The 20,367-nt window shown below is 38.1% G+C and overlaps 3 protein-coding genes across 7 annotated transcripts; 1 reads left to right on the forward strand and 2 right to left on the reverse strand.

The window, feature by feature from the left end:
- Positions 1-213: 213 nt before the first annotated feature.
- LOC109090477 (RING finger protein 207) lies at positions 214-9,602 on the reverse strand. Of its 3 annotated transcripts, XM_042750395.1 has the most exons (19): positions 9,485-9,602; positions 8,860-8,985; positions 6,666-6,856; positions 5,278-5,410; positions 4,126-4,270; positions 3,933-4,014; positions 3,770-3,845; positions 3,536-3,661; positions 3,332-3,378; positions 2,668-2,740; positions 2,509-2,577; positions 2,333-2,401; positions 2,138-2,259; positions 1,873-2,050; positions 1,509-1,694; positions 1,374-1,425; positions 1,162-1,279; positions 599-691; positions 214-498 (listed from the first exon to the last, which is right to left on the reverse strand). In XM_042750395.1, exons 3-19 carry the CDS (start codon positions 6,854-6,856, stop codon positions 354-356), a joined length of 1,905 nt encoding a protein of 634 aa, XP_042606329.1. In that variant the 5' UTR covers positions 8,860-8,985; positions 9,485-9,602; the 3' UTR covers positions 214-353. The 3 variants fall into 3 exon arrangements, with proteins under 3 accessions (XP_042606329.1, XP_042606328.1, XP_042606327.1); XM_042750394.1 differs by lacking the exon at positions 9,485-9,602 and having other exon boundaries at positions 6,666-6,871; positions 8,860-9,020; XM_042750393.1 differs by lacking the exon at positions 9,485-9,602 and having other exon boundaries at positions 8,860-9,017.
- On the forward strand, positions 9,492-10,490 carry LOC109055076 (60S ribosomal protein L22-like). The gene is made up of 4 exons (XM_019072309.2): positions 9,492-9,572; positions 9,869-9,979; positions 10,088-10,212; positions 10,301-10,490. Exons 1-4 carry the CDS (start codon positions 9,561-9,563, stop codon positions 10,443-10,445), a joined length of 393 nt encoding a protein of 130 aa, XP_018927854.1. The 5' UTR covers positions 9,492-9,560; the 3' UTR covers positions 10,446-10,490.
- A 1,112-nt stretch (positions 10,491-11,602) lies between these two features.
- Positions 11,603-20,366, reverse strand: LOC109055077 (protein RCC2 homolog). 3 transcript variants are annotated; one of them, XM_042750688.1, is made up of 13 exons: positions 20,295-20,366; positions 19,108-19,322; positions 18,570-18,663; positions 16,464-16,608; positions 14,000-14,130; positions 13,802-13,890; positions 13,585-13,699; positions 13,328-13,494; positions 13,062-13,242; positions 12,880-12,985; positions 12,714-12,786; positions 12,206-12,283; positions 11,603-12,105 (listed from the first exon to the last, which is right to left on the reverse strand). In XM_042750688.1, exons 2-13 carry the CDS (start codon positions 19,309-19,311, stop codon positions 12,001-12,003), a joined length of 1,488 nt encoding a protein of 495 aa, XP_042606622.1. In that variant the 5' UTR covers positions 19,312-19,322; positions 20,295-20,366; the 3' UTR covers positions 11,603-12,000. The 3 variants fall into 3 exon arrangements, with proteins under 3 accessions (XP_042606622.1, XP_042606623.1, XP_042606621.1); XM_042750689.1 differs by lacking the exon at positions 20,295-20,366 and adding an exon at positions 19,746-19,896; XM_042750687.1 differs by lacking the exon at positions 20,295-20,366 and having other exon boundaries at positions 19,108-19,896.
- Position 20,367: the final 1 nt, after the last annotated feature.

Consider the following 20,367-nt stretch of genomic DNA (forward strand, 5'->3'; position numbering starts at 1 on the left):
TTCTTGCACACTTTTAACCAATGACGAGCACTATAATATATGCGTACAGGTAATGGACATTTGAACACATGCAATAGGTTTTTATGATGTAAGAGTTGCACTACGCTTGTGCAAAAAGCTAATGGGAGAGGACCACCCTACCTCTTGGATGATAATTTTACCGCTTACATTATTAACATCTTCAGCAAAATGTAACAAACCTTTAAAATAAACACTGATTATAATGTTTATTTGACATTACTGTGATTCTCTAAGATACAAGCACTGTAAACTAGTAGTTTTTCTCTCTTTCAAGCCTATGTAAATAAGATTTACATGCATGCATGCTAAACTGACAGCTCACAAAAGTGGTTTCACATTGGTATCTCTTTGCGACTGGCTGTATCAGTGGTGTTCTTCTGCTTGTTTGGCCTGTAGTAGTCTTTGTTCTTGGGATTGGTCTCTTCTGATAGGCTCTTTAGAGTCCAGTTGTCCTCAGTGTTACAGGACAGCTCATTACTGTATTGGTGAAGAATGGAATGGGCATTAATGCGTTATAATTAATAACTGTGTTTGTCTATGTCTACATTATATACTTGAGAAATTGCTGGTAACTCACCTGGGCTGTGTGTCCGCAGTAGAGGTACTATCCTCATACAGCTTCAGCATGATCTCTGTGCGATCATCTTTGAGCTCTTTAGGCTCCTTCAGTCTGTTAAAGATCAAATCATGCTTAAAAAAAAAAATCACATAAAAGAAATAATGGGAGTATATATATGTATATATATAGAGAGAGAGAGAGAGAGAGTATGGGTGAATCCAAAATCATCTCAGCAAATGACAAAATGCTTTTTCTTTTAAGAAAAGTATTATTATTATTATTATTCATCATTGCTGCATTTATTTGATCAAAAATACAGTAAAACTTTAATATTGTGAAGTATTACTACAATTTAAAATAACAGTTTTCTATTTTAATATACTTCAGTTAATTCAGTTTTGCCATCACAGGAATAAATTCCGATTTAAAATATATTGAAATGGAAAACATTATTTTACTATTAATAGTGAACATAAGAGACTTATTTCAAAAACAGATACCAAACGTTTGAACGGTAATGTGTAGATATATTATTTATGTTACTCTATAAGCATTGTGAATGATACATCAAGATGTAGTACCTGGGCTCCAGACGCTCTTTCACTTTTGATATGGAGTGAAAGTAGGGGCCTATTTGTCTGGAAATAGTGGTCAAATAGGAGTTCTCCTGTTTTAACTGAAGCAGGTCATGAAGTTGTGCTAAAAATGAAGACCAACAAAAATCACTAACTATGGTTACTGAGCTATAACTGCAGTGAGCAGGTAAATCTTTAGCGTTTATATACTTACACACCTTCATATATCTCCTGTTCATTTGCCACCCTCTGTAACGTCTCCTCCCAAATCTAAGAACAAAATTAATTGTACAATGACATCTCTTTTTTTTACCTCCTCCTACTGTCAGTATTGGTAAGCACTGGCATCTCACCTCCTCGAACATGGCCCGCATGAGCTCAACTGAGGAGTACTCTGCTGAGATCTGTCTGTCCACCTGAACAGACCTCTCCAAAATCTCATTCATGGTGTCGGGTTTGGTGAGTGAGTGGTGCTTGGTCAGGTCTCTGTGAATCTCCTGCACCTGGTCTTTGAGCTTCTGGATTTCTGTCTGTAAAGTCTAGTTAAACAGACACGGAGAACAGTACTGCTTAATGTAAATATGCATTTAGTGGTTGGACATAATATAATACCATTTATTTTACTTTCCTATAATTTCCTTTTGGTAAGAATATTAGCCCGGAAAATGGCTAAAAAGAAAATATGGACTGAACCATGAATGCATAAGAAACTCTCACCCTGTAGCTGTTCTCGTAGTTGCAGCAGTGCTCCATAAAAGGCGTCTCTCCACCCTCCGCCAGCAGGACTTTGGTGCTGATGTAACGGTGTGAGGTCGGCCTGCGCACCACCGAGGAGCACAGTGACAAGTCACTCATGGCTGGAGAGTGACACTGCACTGACAGAGATGACTGCATCCTGCAGGAAGATAATAAAAAGACTGAATATGTTTAAATGTTACTTTTTGAATAAGCATATTAAGTTCACTTGAATAAACAGACTCACAGTCCACTGGCGTTTCCCAGACCTAAAGCCACACTCCCTGCAGTGGACACTGAACGCCGCTGCCCCAACAGCAAGAGCGGCTCCAGGCAGCGAGCGAACTCAGAGCGATACTCTGTGTTTATCTGTGGAGATAGATTACAGCAGATATAACTTATGCATTGACTTATTTATCATATTTGAATTTGGCAAACTAACCTTACTGCTCTGTGCTGGTCTCAGCCTGTGTGGTAGTTTCACAATCTTCTTTAGTCTCTCCATTAATTGCTGTGTGAGGTGAAAATATCAATTATAATTCTTATTGTTGATACCATGCCCTGAAATAGTTTTATTTTTTATTATTTAATTAAAATATTTTATTTGTTTGTACTCACATATCCCATGTCTAAGAACTCAAACTTATTTGCTGAGCTTAGGAAGGCAGAACATGTGACCAGATGAACCTGGAGAGAATTCATTGGAAAGATGTCTGAAAGCAAGAAGAATATGTGAAAATATTAAGATGCATGAAGACATGAAGAAAAAGCGCTTACCTGAAGAGTTGGCAGGAGCGCTGCAAGATGAGATAACTGCTCTTTGAAGGCTCTCTCCTTCTCCTCATGCTGACTAGAAAATAAAAACACAAAAGAAGATTAGTGTTCCAATAAGTGTTCCTTCAGATATTTGGTTCAGTTTGTGTGTGGACTTTACATGTATTATTATTAAATTAATATGCAGTATTAAAATATTTCTATATCTCAATTATATCTCAAACAACAATATTGTACACACACACACACACACACACACACACACATGTATATATGCTATAATAGTGATGCACTGAAATTAAAATTCTATCACCAATAATTATGTTATCGTTGATAAATGGCAGATATCAACTGAGAAATGGCAGATATTAAAATGTTAATATTTAAATTCTACAAATATTATTAAATTAAAATATTCCAATATAGATAATGAAACCTCTAATAACTATAATATCAGCTGATAACTGATATGGTATTTTCACAAATATATTATGCATCTCTAATAATTAATATTTAATATTTCACTCCACTATAATGCATTTGTGATCAATGTATTTTTTGTCTGACAAAAAGCATCATGGTACAGTTAGTGCTTTTAATGTCACGTAACAGACTTTAATGTAGAATGTCATATTTTTCTATTTTTAAGTAATATATATTACATTACCTTCGTGCTGCCTTGAGTAGAATCTTTTTTCTTTCTGCTAGTCTTTCCTGAGGAAAGAAAGATATGTGAATCACCAATTGTATTATTAATCATTTTATATAAACTTCACCCTTTCAAAAAATGTCAATTGATGAAACAATTTTTTTAAATCCAAATCATATAAGAGTAGCCAGAGTGATTAAGTCATGTAATTGTGCATGACACCTGCATGTTATTGAACAGATTGCAGATGGCGCTCTCTTCTTCATCCACATTGGCCCTGACCTCTCCAATCATGGCTTTGAGCAGAATAATGGCTTCTCGTGCTGACGTCTGAAGCTCCTTAACAGCCTGAGGAGAGGGAAAAGACTTCAATAGGTGCTTCACAGCTCCACACAATACAGATACAGATGAAAGTACACATTACTGTTGGATGAAAAGCATGGGAGAGAAACTCACTAAGACGGCTTGGTCCAATTTTTCACAGCCTTGTATATATGCTGTCTCAATATCAATGCAGTGTGCTCTGTTCTCCCTGTGGAATTAGATAAACCCAGATTATTTTGAAATCATATGAGTGATATGCTAATTACATGCTCTGTGAGTTAAGTTCATAACTCACACTTGCATGTCTCTGAAGCAGTTGATGCAGAGCATGGACTTTTTCTCTGTAGAAAACATGATGTAGAGTTCCTCATGGAGGGCTGCAATCAGACAGAAACCGCATGAATCTCAAGACTTGATATTGACTAAATTAATTGTATTCATTTATATTTTACTGGGGAAACTTGAGAAGTGGTTTTCAAAATACACACCACATTTTTTGTGGGCTTCTTTGGTGCGCTTTGCCAAGGAGACAATCTCGTGGCAGGAAAACATCTTGGCTTTGTGGGTGGTTTCCCTGCAGTCTCGACACAGTGGCTGGCAACAAGTGTTGCAATAATACATTGCATCCACATCCTGGGGTTTGTGAAAGAAGATTCAAATGCGTAACCAGACAAAACCTAATCTTTTTAAAAAATAAAAATAATGACATTCAGAAGTGCAACATAATTAAACACTGTGACAGAGTTTCATGCCACAGACACTGCTACTGAATCTACAGCTCGTCCAGTTTAGTCTGGTTCTCAACCAATTCTTTTAGTGAATCAGAAAGGTAACAGTGCAAACCGCTGTTCACATCCTGAACAAATTATTCTAATGACTCTTTGATTGACTCTAATGGTTCCTTTTAGTGAGTTAAAGTAGTTACTGACTGTGTGTTCATATGACAATGTGTTGAATAATCCTTTTCACTCGGATGTACATCACAATATGGAAGAAAAGATCTTTAAGGAATAGTTCATCCAAACAAGAAAATTTGCTGGAAATGTACTCATCCTCAGGCTATCAAAGATGTAGATGAATTTGCTTATTCATCTGAAATGATTTGGAAAAATTTAGCATTACATCATTTGCTCACCAATGGATCCTCTGCAGTGAATGGGTGCCGTCAGAATGAGAGTCCAGACAGCTGATAAAAACATCACAATAATCCACAAATAATTGGCACGACTCCAGTCCATCAATTTATGTCTTGTAAAGTGAAAAATCTGTATGTTTGTAATAAACAAATTCATCACTTATATGTTTTTAACTCCAAAATTGTCAGCAATTTTAACTTTTTGGGTGAACTATTGCTTTGATTTTAAAGTTTAAGTTTATTTTGCTTTTGCTAAATTTATGAAATTGCATTTTTTTTCTCAAAATATTTATTCCGTGAAAGTACTATCATATTATTACTATATCAGCTCACATTCAGATCTGCCTCCATCCAATCAACCCATGAATAAAATCCCCACCCTACATTTCACTAGTTTCACTCGGTACATCACAATATATGACGCTATTTATATTACGTTGGGACTTTAAGGAACCGTTAAAGTCTTTATGAAGTGCATGTTTCAGTGTGGTGATGGTGATGAGACCTGTTTCTTGCACTCCAAATCACAGTTAGCACACTGCACGGTTTCCTCACTGTCTGCTGAACTGTCCACCAAGAACTTCAGGAGTCGATCCTCTGGGGGGAGTGCATTTATTCCTTTCACAACGGACTGATGCCTACAAACAAAACAGACAGTTTTGTGTGCCTGTGCAGAACTCTTGACCCATTGCCTGATAATGTCTTAGTCATACATCTGGCACTGACGAGTTTATCTCTCCCTCATAGCAACAACGACACAAATAGCTCTCTTTTGAATTCTGAGATATAACAGAGACTGAAAGAACCCCCATAGAGTCAAAAATAGACACAAACATGAGACTCAAATAAACATAATACCCAGCAAAAAGATTATTTTAATATTTCTAAGTTCCCTGTGAATTCACTTTCATTAGAAGCAATCACAATGTATTTAACAAAAAGTGTTTTAAACAATGATATATTGTCCTATACTCTACTTTGCATTGCTAATGCATAACAATGACAAATACATAATGCATGCAATCACAATGCCATAATGTAACACTTATGCTGCAGCACTCATAATAATGCAACACAAATACTGAGAAATTTGCAGTAACCTTCAAATTAACACTGAACCATCTAAAAACAAATTCATACTTACTCTAACATGCTGCTTTATAAAGGCCACCAACCTTTCCCCATTTTTAATACATTTCTTTCATAGATGCAAGATCTACAGTGTGTGATTAAGCTGCTGCTAGACTTACTATACAGAAGCAGTAGGGTGAGCACACAGGCATTTCAGCCATCTCTAACTGTAGCCAGCCCAGGACCCATGTATCCAATGTCAAGTGTCACATAGTGTTAGGTTTATTGTTTGATACCACAGTGGCCTTGGCAGAATGTGCCCAGAGACTTTCGATTAAGTCCAACACAAAGGCATGTTTTATGGTGCAGCTGTTGAAGGTGATCTCTCCTACAAATGCCCCTGGCACCATACAGTTGACCAGGCAATGTTGTTTGCCCATTTAGATCTATAAATACAATGTTCGATTTTTCAAATGCACACGTCATAAGTATGAACGCCCATTTCCGCCATGAAATAAAGTAATTGCAACTTTTAATCTAACAATTATGACATTTTTTTCTCACAATTCTGAGTTAATATATAACAATTCTGACTTTTTTCATAGATTTGTTAGAAAAAAATCTAAATTGTTAGATATAAACTCAGAATTTATATTTCAAAGAGTTTATATTTCGCAATTTTGATATAAAAGTTACAAATACCTTCTTAATTTGTATACTTATGCTTAATGCATTAATAATCATGCATACTTATGGTTTTTTGTGTGTGTGTGTGAATTGTCAGAATACGGTGATCAAGGATTAAATAAAGTAAATTCTTACCGACAGAGAGGGCAAGTCAGTCGGCTGTCCACGGCCCTTCCACGCAGGCAGCTGGCACAGAACGTGTGGTAGCAGTCCAGTAAACATGGATGCTCATACTGTTCTTGGCACAAATGGCACACCAGAGGATGGCAGTTGGCACTGTCGAGGTCATAGAGATTATCCAGAGAGGAAAAGATCTCTCCAGACATCTGAAAATATAAGACCTTAAGATACTCTGATATTGTATATGTGTGAACACGTTTACACATTGTACATTTATACAGTATATCTATTATAAATATTATTTTAAGCATGCTTGGTGTCCTTGGGCTCTCCTTGAATCAGAAAATATACTTAAAGCTGAAGTTGGTAAATATTGCCTCTTTGTTGCCATCTCTGTTTGAAAACCTGCAACTGCAGCTGTTTGCGGAATTATCTTCCTCGTGTGGTTTGTGCGCCTGCAGCAGCGGATGAATCTAATGTTTTAAGGAGTATGTGTGGCAGTCAGTCACCGTACCGGTGTGGATTTTTAGGGTGCTTTCACACTTGGTTCGCTTGCCTGATCCGGTGCTTTGTTTGATTGCTCCCCCTCCCCTGCCATAATAGCTCCCCCTCCCCCTGCCCCAGCTTTGGGTCTGAACCACGGTTCGCTTGCGTCATCAAGCCAGCAGCTGTTTACCCCGTTGCTTAGTAACGACAACGCAGGAGAAGGCGACAAATGCATAACATTGCTCTCTGCACTTTTATATATTTACGTTTTTGAACAGTTTGTTATGTTTAGAAAGCTTCGGTACATAACGGCACTTATGTCTGTCTTACGAATGTACTGCAAATACTCTAAAGACCGCTTAAGGTGAACAGAAATGAGATATGCAGCTCTCTGCTTACAGTGTGTCAGTCATGCTCGTCAGGAAAGTGAGCGAAACACACACAAACATGCATTCTTTATCTAATAATAATACGTCATTAATAGCAGTTCACTTCTGCGATTTGGTTCGATCAGCAGCGAACTGTACTGGAGTTCACATGAACTGGACCCCAGACCACCCTTTTTAAGCGGACTCGGGTATGGTTCCCGGGTGCACACGCAAGTTCGAAGACAGCGTTCACATCATCCAAACGAACCGAACTGACGTCAATCGAACCCGGTGCGCACCAAAAGTGCTAGTGTGAAAGCACCCTTACAGTACTTCGCAATCACAGATTCTAGCCTACGTCTTGTAATATATGACCCAAATAAGAATTTTCACCGGATATTGTCAACTGAACAATTAAGTAACAAGTCTGCCACATTTGTTCTGACCAACTGAGGAAAAAAGCATTACAATAAACCGCGCTACAATGGTGATTAAATCTAACGATCGGTTAACTCATATCACATCAAACCATGTAAATAATTTTTATTGTTATACTTTATTTTCAAATTATTAAAATAAAGTATTATAGTTATACTTTTTTTGTGTATTAGCGTGTAGATTTAAATTTCTGTATGTTACAGTCTAATCTCTAATGACGTCATACCATTCGAATTTCATATTAAGAAATTATTTTAACTCAAAAAGCAAATTATGCTCTCTTCGAACTGGTTGTCTTTAAAATACAAATCTTGTGTAATCCCAGGCTATTTGTAATCAAATGCACAAACTGGAATATAATTTCATTTCATTCACATGTGTTTCATGAACACATAGTCCTTTCTGGATTAATCCGCCATCAAAATAATAATACATTATTCTAGCTGCTGTGAGAAAAGGCTATAAACGATCCTCCACCTTCAGTATGCTCACGTGCGATAGCCTATAGTAGACGGGACAACTTCTTTATGTTTACAGACGTGACGTAATGACGCGGCATCATGCTCGAATTTCCCGCGAATTCCTACCAGTACCACTCAAATTAAAAAACATTATTATAAGGTAACCGTTTTGAATAGGGCTAAAGTAAGGTGATAGTTTTGAACACTGGCTGGTAATGTACTTGCTCAAATATTGACTATGGGTCATTTTTAACCAAAAAAAAAAAAAAAAGTTACAGACTGCAGCTTAAAAAAGTTATTTGAGTTCCAAGGTCAGTACTCTGAAGCTATAAACCAGAAACAAGCCTCTGAATATGCTCCGAAGCAACATAAAGGTCACTTGAATAGATACAACCTAAAAGATACAGAAAGAATAAATGTACATATTTAATTCACAAATGATGAGTATATGAATACCTGTCCTGTCCGAGCGCTTCTGCTGCGTGGAGTGAAGGCTGTGTGAATGTTCTCTGAGGGTTCCTATGCAGGCACTCCTGGATCTGCTGTATGGGGGTGATATGTCGGGGCCAGAATACTCACACCCTGATTAAACAACACAAACCAGATGCCATTGTCTGTCAAAAGCAGAGCCCAGGTAGCTAAAAATAAATCATCTTGCTTAAACTAACATGCACTTGCTTAAACTAAGATGTCATATCAGAATAATGGTGTCACTCAAAACATCAGTTCATTAACTTATATATTTTCATATATACGTGTAGAAATAGAAGTTTGTGGGTCATTTTCTACAAAAGATCAACACTTTTGTTCACATTTAAAAGGATATCTTCCGAACATGAAATTTCTGTCATCATTTCCTCATCCTCTAATCGTTCCAAATTTCGTCAAGAAATTACTCTCTTCTGTGGGTCACACATTTTGGTCAGATTAACGTTATTCAGACGTCTCCTTTTGTCTTCCATGGGAAACAAAATGAACATATTTGTATGGTCAAATCGTACACAGTACATTATTATTAATATTATTGGGTTAACCGTGAATTATTATAACCAACAACAGACAAGTCGAACACATCGATCACCTCAGCGGTAGATTAAACAGTCTGTGACGTCACGCCCGCGCAGTCGCTGTTCTTCCTCTCGACGAAATTTCTCGCTATGGCGCCTGTTGTAAGTCTGAACATACGGACCTAGTTAATAAAATAACAGACGTTTCCATTCATGCTATCTATTGATATCATTCGAGATGGCACAATAAACACAATCGCTGTCACAAAATAATTTTAGTAATAACCCCGTTCGTAAAGCAATCGTTATGTATCATTGAATGAACCCCGTGCAGCCAGATTCACAGAGAACTTGATTCAATCTTGCGCGTAACATGTCCACGTTATTCTGATGATAATGACAGGACTGTTATAGACACAAGACTGAAAGTATACTTTGTTTGTTTTATTGTTTTGCAGAGGAAGCATCAGAGCTCTAAAGGTGGAAAGAAGAAAAAGAAGCAGGTCCTGAAGTTCACGCTGGACTGCACGCACCCCGTTGAAGATGGCATCATGGATGCTGCGAACTTTGTAAGTAGATCAAGTCCTTATAAAGCCTTGTTGTGTAAAACGGTCTTTATTATACTGTAGAAGCCACTGTCTGAGTTTATGAGCTGTCATTTGGGTGTGTGGATACAGGAGCAGTTCCTACAGGAGCGCATCAAAGTCAACGGTAAAGCAGGAAACCTGGGAGGTGGAGTGGTCACCATTGAAAGAAGCAAGAGCAAAATCACAGTTTCTTCTGAGGTGCCCTTCTCCAAGAGGTGTGTTTTTTTTTTTTGTGTTTTTTTTTTTTTGAATTTTATGTGAATTTTTTTATTTTTTTTTACTGTTTTCTTATTTTTTCTGCAGGTACCTGAAATACCTTACAAAGAAGTACTTAAAGAAGAACAATCTCAGAGACTGGTTGCGTGTTGTGGCTAACACAAAAGAAAGCTACGAGCTGCGCTACTTCCAGATCAACCAGGATGAGGAAGAAGAGGAGGATGAGGATTAAAATCTTGCTTTTTTTAATCTTTAAATAAATTCATATATGACTACATTTTATGTATCCAGATATAGTTCTTTATCATTGCCGTTTCAATGTGTTAAACACGCACCTATTCATATTAATCTACCACAAAAAATGAAGTGGCATCAGATCTTTTCTTTTATATTGTGGTGTACATCTGAGTGTAACCGATTATTAAAAAAAACATTTTTAGTTCAAACAGATTTGGTTTTACGCATCAGTTTGAATTTTGAGCTGTAGGAATTGGAAGCTTGGAGCTTGGGTTTATGCAGGCTAAATGATGATTGGAGAAAAAAAACACTGCATCAACATATACCAACTTACATTAACCTTTATTTAATATTTTATTAAGAAAAAATAGAATTCAGAATAGGAGTTGGAATTCCAGTTCCTGGACATATACTGCCTAAACAAATGAACATTTCTTGTAAGTACACAATTTAAAATTATAGAACAGAACACACATCAGCTTGTTGCTTGCCCACAAACTGTGGATGGATTCTTGTATGGACTTACAAACAGATTATGAACAAATGTGATTACAGTTTAAAAGCCAGGTGAACACAAAGAAATGGCACAGTATTCAACATATTGCATGAAATGATGCTCTGTAAAGACATTGTGGTCCCAGATGATGGGACAATCCTACTCTTCTCAACATCAAGTCCATTATTTCAAAAACATGCTAACATCAACACATGAGAACATTTCTGTAGTTAACAATACTAGCAAGGGCATAAACATTAAGGATTTACATTTCTAAAAAAGGGATAATGAATTTAATCGTAATCTCACAGTTGATGTCTCATTTGCATTGCAGGAGTTGATAATACTTCCCTGATCAGATTAACAGGAGCCTGTATCTTAAGATGGAGAGGGGGAAAAAAAAAAAAGTTTACATATTAGGTACGTGGTCTTGAGGAAAATGATGTTCTTATGTATGGTGGTGATAACGTGAGCTGGGAGTAATGAAAGTGATGCTTAAAAGATGAAGTGCCCCATAACACTTGAGTTGTCATAGGACTAACTGAACTTCCTCAGCCTGAATTATCCCACTTAAAAAGGCACAAGAATGGAGTGAGTTTGTCTTTTAGTTAACCACTAGCCCATTGATAGTCTGCATTAGAATGATTTAGCACCAGTTTTTGGAAGAGAGCAGACATGGATCTCACAGTCATCGTTATGGAAAAATAAACAACAGAATCTGTGATATAGTTGCATTAGGAATGTATAAGTAAAGAGGATGGATCCAGTGGAATCCGAGTGCTCTGAGTAGTTGCTGGCTCTATTGTGAAAATAAAACAGGCATGTGATGCCACAATTACCATTCTGAAACGCCCGAGCCTAGACAGATCAGTTAATGCAACTTCTTTCATACTTTTATCCGACATGTGGCTTGTCTTTCAAAAATGCATTACAATGTCCAAAAATAAAGGAAAAGTAAAATCCCATCCCAACCAAACTGTGATTACCCAGGTGACCTAGTGAGCAGAGGCATTCCATAACAAAAGCCCCTGGAGAAAATGTGAATGGTGTCCAATCAGAGTGTGCGCGGGTTGTATTCGGGAAGCTTCTTGAGCTTTTCTTTCTCCAGCTCTGTGTCTTGCCGAGCAATAACCAGGGAGTGAGAATAGCCCATCACCACCTGAAAAGACAAAAGTTTTCAGTTGCATAGCTGTACGATTATATCACACAGAACAGAATTCTGTGAGGATATGATTCACGCTTTAGACAGCAGAACTCACCTGTTCGGAGTACACGCCATCCAGAGTTTTGACCTCTTGAGCAGTGGTGGATGACTTGGGTTTGTTGTCACCATACCCCTAAAAAATGCAAAATTGAAATATGAGAAACTTGCTCTTACACTATTGAAAGAGGCCTTTTATGCAAATGTATTTGATCAAAAACCGGGTAAACAGTAATATTGTGAAATCATTCATTCATTCAATATTATTACACTTTTAAATGTTTCTATTGTAATGTTTTAAAATGTATTTTTTCCCATGATGGCAAAGCTGAATTTTCAGCAGCCATTACACCAGTTTACAGTGTCACATGATCCTTTAGAAATCATTCTAACATACTGATTTTCTGCTTAAGAAACATTTATAATCAAGCGTGAAAACAGTTGTGCTGCTTAATATTTTTGTGGAAAGCATGCTATATACATACATATATACACTGACCCCAAACTTTTATGTAGTTACTGACTTAATTCTAAAACAGGTTTGAACAGAACACAGATAAACATACCAGCTCTCCAAATGTGGGCGATGGTCCCCAGCTAATAGTGCTATCATCAGCTGCTATGATGATACTGCTCTTCCTGAGAGGAGTTATAGATAACACCTAATCAACATTCTGAAAATGTCTAAATATTTTATAAAACACATTTTTAGAGTCCTCTGCTTTCACTTACCCACAGGCCAGACTGCGAACCTTCCATCCGCACAGATCCTGCACAGCTTTGGGATACATGGTGGACTCACGGGACGTGTTTGTCACTCCCCAGAAAAACAGACCACCTGAAAAACAAAAAGCAGCATTAACCACAAATAGATGATGGCTGTTTTTCCCCCCAAGGAGGAATTACACACTTACCTGTTTCACTGACAGCAAAGGAACACTGATAGCCACAGTATATTTGAGTTGCTCCACGGCCAGGGAAGTCAAAGAGTTTGACTAACCGTGGGACCATCTCATCTTTCTGCTCGGTGTGGCCTAATCGTCCATATCCCCCAAATCCCCATGAAAACACACGCTTTTGGGAATCTAGCACCAGCTGCGTGGAAGCAACAATATAATCGTATATAATGTTAATTCATTCATATTGGACTTGCACCACAATCCACAAACTTGCTACTCACTGTGTGATTGGCCCCACATGCTACATCCCGAGCCACGACATTGGGCACAGGAAGCACTTGGCCATCCTTTGTCTTCTCAATAAAAATGGCCACCCGTCTAGGGATCAGCTCACAGTCAAACTCGATGCGCTGGGCACGAGCGATGAACTTTCCGTCTGAGTTATGCCCTTTAGATACAGAACAATAAGAGTAAATAATCCAAACAGGTGTGTTTGGTCACTGCATTTCAATTAAACCCCATTTTACTACAGTGTTACCTAGTTGGCCATATTCCGGGCAACCGAAAGAATAAAGGTTCCCCTTGCAGTCCACAATCATACTGAACTCTGCACCACAGGCTACTTTGACTATCGGCTGCCCGTTGTACTGGATCTGTAGGTAAATCAATGCAGGTGTTTAGTGGAACATTAAAAATACAATGAACATGTTACATTAAAGCCCCATTAAGCACGTTAAACCCAGAGAGTGTCTTACTGTAGCTGGGCTGAGCACAGCATCAGTCTGATTGCCCTGACCTAGCTGCCCCAGTTTGTTTTCTCCGAAGGAGTAGACAGTACCATTTTCTGTGAGACAAAGCATAAGAACACCACGTTTGCAGTTATATTATTACAACAACATTTATAATTAAGGCAATTACATGACAAACATACCGCATTTCGCAAGTTTGCCTACCTGTTAAAGCCATGGTGTGGTTTCTACCACAAGCAGCTGCTACAATCACTTCCTCCCCCAGGCCCTCAACCAGCTTCGGAGCCTCCAATCGTTTAGTGTCTCCATGACCCAACTGCCCTTTTTCATTACGACCTGAGAAGGACCAGAGGCAGAAATTCATATCTTTAAAGTGTAGTTGTTTTCTTTTATGAAGATGGATATATTAGTTTAGTGACCAATTGTTATTATACGGGAGAGAGAATTCATGTATGTATGTATGTATGTATGTATGTATGTATGTATGTATGTATTAGAATAAGAATTACAATATATTAGAATAAGAATATTATTATTATGGTATTTTTAATCATATAAATGCAGCCTTGGTGAGCATAAGTCTTTGTACAATTTTATCTTAAACTAACTTCTTTCTAATCATCCTACTACTTGTCCACTTGATCCTATTCCATCTCATCTCCTTCAAGCCATTTCTCCTGCAGTTGTACCTGCACTCACTCACATCATTAACACATCCCTTCTTACAAGTGTTTTCCCCTCATCATTTAGACAGGCTCGTATAACTCCACTCCTTAAAAAACCCACCCTCAACCCATCTCTTTTAGAGAACTACAGACCAGTTTCCCTTCTTCCTTTCATTGCAAAAACACTTGAACGAGCTGTATTCAACCAAGTCTCTACCTTTCTCACACAGAACAACCTCCTTGACAGCAACCAATCTGGCTTCAGAAGTGGACATTCAACTGAGACTGCCTTGCTCTCAGTTGTTGAAGCCCTCTGGCAAGAGCGGAATCCAAATCTTCAATACTTATCTTGCTTGATCTATCTGCTGCTTTTGACACGGTTAATCACCAGATTGATCTATCTGCTGTAATGACAAAGGGCATCTCAGGAACCGCACTCCAGTGGTTTGAGTCATACCTATCAGATAGGTCCTTCAAAGTATCTTGGAGAGGTGAGGTGTCCAAGTCGCAACATCTAACTACTGGGGTTCCTCAGGGCTCAGTTCTTGGACCACTTCTCTTCTCTGTCTACATGGCATCATTAGGTTCTGTCATTCAGAAACATGGCTTTTCATACCATTGCTATGCTGATGACACTCAACTCTACCTCTCATTCCATCCTGATGATCCATCGGTAGCTGCTCGCATCTCAGCTTGTCTAACAGACATTTCTTGCTGGATGAAGGACCATCACCTTCAACTCAACCTTGCCAAGACAGAAACTGCTTGTGGTTCCAGCAAACCCATCGTTTCATCACAATTTCACCATCAAGTTAGGCACATCAACCATAACTCCTTCAAAAACAGCCAGAAACCTTGGAGTTATGATTGATGATCAGCTAACTTTCTCAGACCACATTGCTAAAACTGTCCGTTTCTGCAGTTTTGCTTTATTCAACATTAAGAAGATCAGGCCCTTTCTTTCCGAACATGCGGCACAACTCCTTGTTCAAGCTCTTGTTCTGTCCAGGCTAGACTTATTGCAACGCTCTCTTGGCAGGTCTTCCAGCCAATTCTATCAAGCCTTTACAATTAATCCAGAATGCGGCAGCAAGATTAATTTTTAATGAGCCGAAAAGAATACACGTCACACCTCTATTTATCAATTTGCAGTGGCTACCAATAGCTGCTCGCATAAAATTCAAGGCATTGATGTTTGCATACAAAACCACCACTGGGTCTGCACCCCTTTACCTAAATTCATTACTTCAGACTTATGTGCCCTCTAGAAGCTTGCGTTCTGCAAGTGAACATCGCTTGATTGTGCCATCCCAAAGAAGCACAAAGTCACTTTTACGGACTGTTTAAAATTAAATGTTCCCTCCTGGTGGAATGACCTGCCCAACTCAATCCGAGCAGCTGAGTCCTTAGCCATCTTTAAGAATCGGCTTAAAACACATCTCTTCCATCTTTATTTGACCCTCTAACTTTTTCACTCGCTGTTCTAATTCTATTTAAAAAAAAATAATAATAATTTATTTGACTTTTTAATCTTTTTGTATTCTATCTATTTTCTTTTCATTTATTATACAATTATAAAAAAAGACCTCTAACACTAGCATGCTCTTTTCTTTTTCTATTCTATCTGTTTTCTTTTTATTTATTATATTATTTAAAAGCCCTTGCTACGTATACTGTGTTTAGGCTAACAGACTTGTTATAGCATTATTTAAAACTTGCTCTTTTGTTGTTTTTGATTGCTTCCATTGTCCTCATTTGTAAGTCGCTATGGATAAAAGCGTCTGCTAAATGACTAAATGTAAATGTAAATGTACAAAAAAAAAAAAAAAAAAACCTTTTTGAACAGTTGTCTAAAAAAATTAATTACTAGACACATCGTTCTGTTTTTAGTATCAATGGGTTGCCAGGGTTTTACTGTTACTCCTCATGATGTGGCATTTATGAGGGCCGGGTCATCAATCCTGATAAAAAACGGGAAAGACTGTTCTTGTGTGGACACTTACCCCCAGCTCCAGAGTTTGCCGTCAGTGGTGATGAGGACACTGTGGGCAGCACAGGGTCCAGACACCACACAGCTAACCTGGACGTCATTGAGACAGCCATAGCGATGAGGGCCCCACAGATTCTGCCCGAGGTTCCTGAAAGCAGCTGCAAAAACATACACAGACACGCATGAATCAAAGATGAAAATTCTATAAGTGACTGCAACCCAGCACACTTCACTCTCTCTTATTTAAAGTGAGAAGTTGATTTTTGCACTTGGCTGATTTGTCTCATGTTTTCAGTGTGAGATTTTAATGTTTTGGTTCAGCAAAGACGCATTAAATGCATAAAAAGCAAGAGTAAGGTCTATTGCATTGTGAAGTACTGTTACAAAAAAGTCTACTTAAAATAAATGTTGTTCTTTTTAATATTCTATTGATTGAGGAATCCTGAAAAAATGTATCGGTTTCCATAAAAATATTAGCAGCACAATGTTTTTTTTAACATTGATAATGTTAAGAAAGGTTTCTTAAAAGTGAAAAAAGTATCGTGTGACACTCAAATCTAAAGCCGCGTTTCCACCGCTGGAACTTTACCCAGGAACTAGGGACTTTGGTCTGGTACTCGGTGTGTGTTTCAACCGCGGGAAGCAGGATCTAAATAAATTTCCAGGTAAAAAAAAAAAAAATGCCCCTCAGAAAGTCCCTGCTTGCGAGGTAGTACTTTTTCAAAAGTCCGGAACTTTCGGAGGCGTGACTTGGGCACTAAACATGCTGATTGGTTGAGTTCACGCAGCATTGTGAGTTCAACCACCATTTATTCGGATAATATTCAAAATATTATTGTTATTGTGTCATGAAATGTAATTTTCAATGTAGTTGCTTAAAATTTAAATCTGTGGTTTATTTATAAAGACAGCGCCTATTTAAAAATGTGTTTCGCCGATTTCGGAGACGATCAGCTCCACACGATCAGCGGGAGCTCGGTGCTCATGTTTACCGACCGCAGCGGTCTCAACTCGGCTAGTTCTTCTGACATTTGCTGCTGGCTCTGATGTCTCTTTAGCGGTTAAACAAAATATCATTTGTTTTGGGTAAATCTAACAAGTAATCTTTGGTCTGTATTCAATTTATCTCTATGTTAAACTGAAAATAAAAAGAGGTAATTGATATAATATTTTTTTTTCGTTGTAATGTAGGCTGTATATATACACATTTTCCTGAACTAAGTACATTTCTGCGGCTATTGTTATATTATTGTTTAAATGAAAATGAAAGGAGGCAGTGGTATTTGATATTCTATTTTGTCCTATTGTGAAAATTGCAGTAGCCAAGGCGAGTTGACTGATGTTATCAAGTACGCTGCTGTTTGCAGAATTACCGGACTTGCGTCGTCCCGTCTGCGGGAGATCACACTCCCGAGTCGAACTCCCAAAGTCCGAACTACCAAGGATGCAAGTCCTAAATTTGCGTAGTTTGTACTGAGAAACGCGCGCAGACCTACGTCACCAGACTATCTGCCTAATCTTCACGGCACTTTAGACCGCGGTGGAAACAGAAAGCAACAGGTCTGGGGGGAAAATAGTTCCTGGGGGGAAAAAAGTTCCTGGTACAATTATTCCGGGTATTTTTGGTGGAAACGCGGCATAAATCATATTTGAAAACATTAAAATAGCAAATAATATTACACAATATTACTTTTTTACTGTATTGCTGATCCAAAAAAATGCAGTCTTGGTGAGTTTAGAGCATAAGAAACATCTTACTGACCCCAATTTTTTTTTATAGTAGTGTGTATATATATATACACACACACACACGTTTAAAATTCTATATTTTGGTTGGATCATATATTATCTAACTGATATATTTATTTTCACTTTGTTCTGATATTTGTTTTCATATAACTGCACTGTCAGGTCTGTCTTGCCTATGGCAGCAGAAACAGTGCTTATCAACATCTTCAAGAGAAAATCCAAGGTGCAAACTAAAGTGTGAATTAAATTCTGGTTTCACGATGTCTCATTAACAGATTAACGCAGATGACTCACTCAGGCGAGACTACTCTTCTAACACCTTTAAAACTATACTGAAACCCAGATTTCTCCGGCTCACGCGTGATCATACCTTGCTGTTTTGGCACTTCTTTTCTGCCAATCAGGTCCCAGTTGGTGGCTCCAAAAATGAGCAACTGACCTTTGACTTTGGGAACCTCGAGATTCTGCACAACAAAAGCAGCAAGAAATCCAACAATCCATTAATACAGTTTTTAAACTGAGCTCCAGAGACCCCTAGAGGGTACTTGGGGGTCCATGTAAAAAATAAATAAATATCTAAAAATATCTTCATATCTTTCAAAATCAATGCTTTAGTGATTTTAGTGTTATTTTAACACTAAGTAAATAATCTAAAAAATATACAAAGACACCGGTGTAATATCATGCTTACTATTTTTCAAAAAGGGGAAGATGTCTCCCTACACATTTAATATCCGGCCACTTTTATATTTTCATGGAGTCATATTTTTGGCTCCTTGCCATCAAAAAGTTTGAGACCCCTGCTCTTTATCACATGCTGGTGTATAAATATAAATAAAAGGTGTGTGCATGTGACTGTATACGCATATAGACAGAAAGAATCAATAAGAGCCAATATATGTGCTTACAATCTTTTCCTTCACATCATCAGCCACAGTGACCGGCTGCAGACCGGCTTTAGCTGCAGGTTTCCCAGATTTCTTTGTGTTTTCTTGTTCAAAGTCATCAAACTCGTCATCACTGCTAAACTCCCTGTCCTTTTTCTTTCCACCTCCTCTCTTTCTCTTCAGTCCACCGTTCCCAGACACATCTGTCACCTTCTTGCGTGGCATAGTTAAAAACCCTACAATAAAAACAAAAAAGTAATAAGCGAACAGTTTACTGTTCCGACTACAAACTGACAGAAAGAAGAATCAAACGAGTCGAAACATGAGAATGAAGACACAAAGTCAATGTGATTCATATCTCTTGTTGGTTCAAATTCCCAATTATCTCACAGCAAAAGAATCCTTAAGAAAACACATACACGCTCTGCTTATTAGTAACGCCAATGTCTTATTTCTTCCTATATCTAAAGATATAAATATAACACGTTAAAGCTGAGGTCTCGCGCTATGCTAAAACACTAGCAGCGCTGTAACAAAAGAATCAGCAGCAGCGCGTCTGTCTCCATTTGTTTCTTTGTTATGTTTTATAAAGCAGCCGCCGGTTAGCCAACTAGCACCGCTCTGCTTTAACCAGACTAGTAACTAAACTATTCACTTACCCACGTGTTCTATCTACCCGTCCCGTGAAAACGGTCCAAACCATCAATTTATGCCCCACAGAAAGTGCGTTTGAAAGACATAACGTTTACAGATGTGTATGATGCAGACGTAGCCGTGTTAGCATGCTACATTTGCATCCGAAGCCGCAATCATAAATTATGACCATTAGATAATGCTTTTGAGTAATTGTTTGCTGGCCTCGTGAATATATAAAATATCTACGTTCACGGAATAAAGCCGCGTTGAGTTAAGTGGCAGTGGCGTGGTCTCTCGTGCTGGAAGATGCGGTTATTATATAAGCAGATTTCCTGATTCTGATGCTCTACTTATGTCTGTCTGTCCGTCTTCCTCGTTTTTGATTGATTCGGAACAAAAGACTCTGAGCCTCGCGATCAAACCACGTGGGTGCAGCGCGCACTCAGGCTTTATATCGCTCGCGTCTGGCGGCAGAGCTCGCGGCGTTTGTAGAATAGAATCTTGAACCAAATGCACATTTAACCTGCTTTTACAGTCATTCGTGTAGAAGTACATAGAAAAGTTTCTCTTACTTTAAAAAAATTAAGATTACATGAGTTACTTGGAATGAAAATGTTGCGCTCAAGTGGTCTTTTTTTTTCGTCT

This window comes from Cyprinus carpio, chromosome B23 (genome assembly GCF_018340385.1).
Source record: "Cyprinus carpio isolate SPL01 chromosome B23, ASM1834038v1, whole genome shotgun sequence".
Classification (NCBI taxonomy): domain Eukaryota; kingdom Metazoa; phylum Chordata; class Actinopteri; order Cypriniformes; family Cyprinidae; genus Cyprinus; species Cyprinus carpio.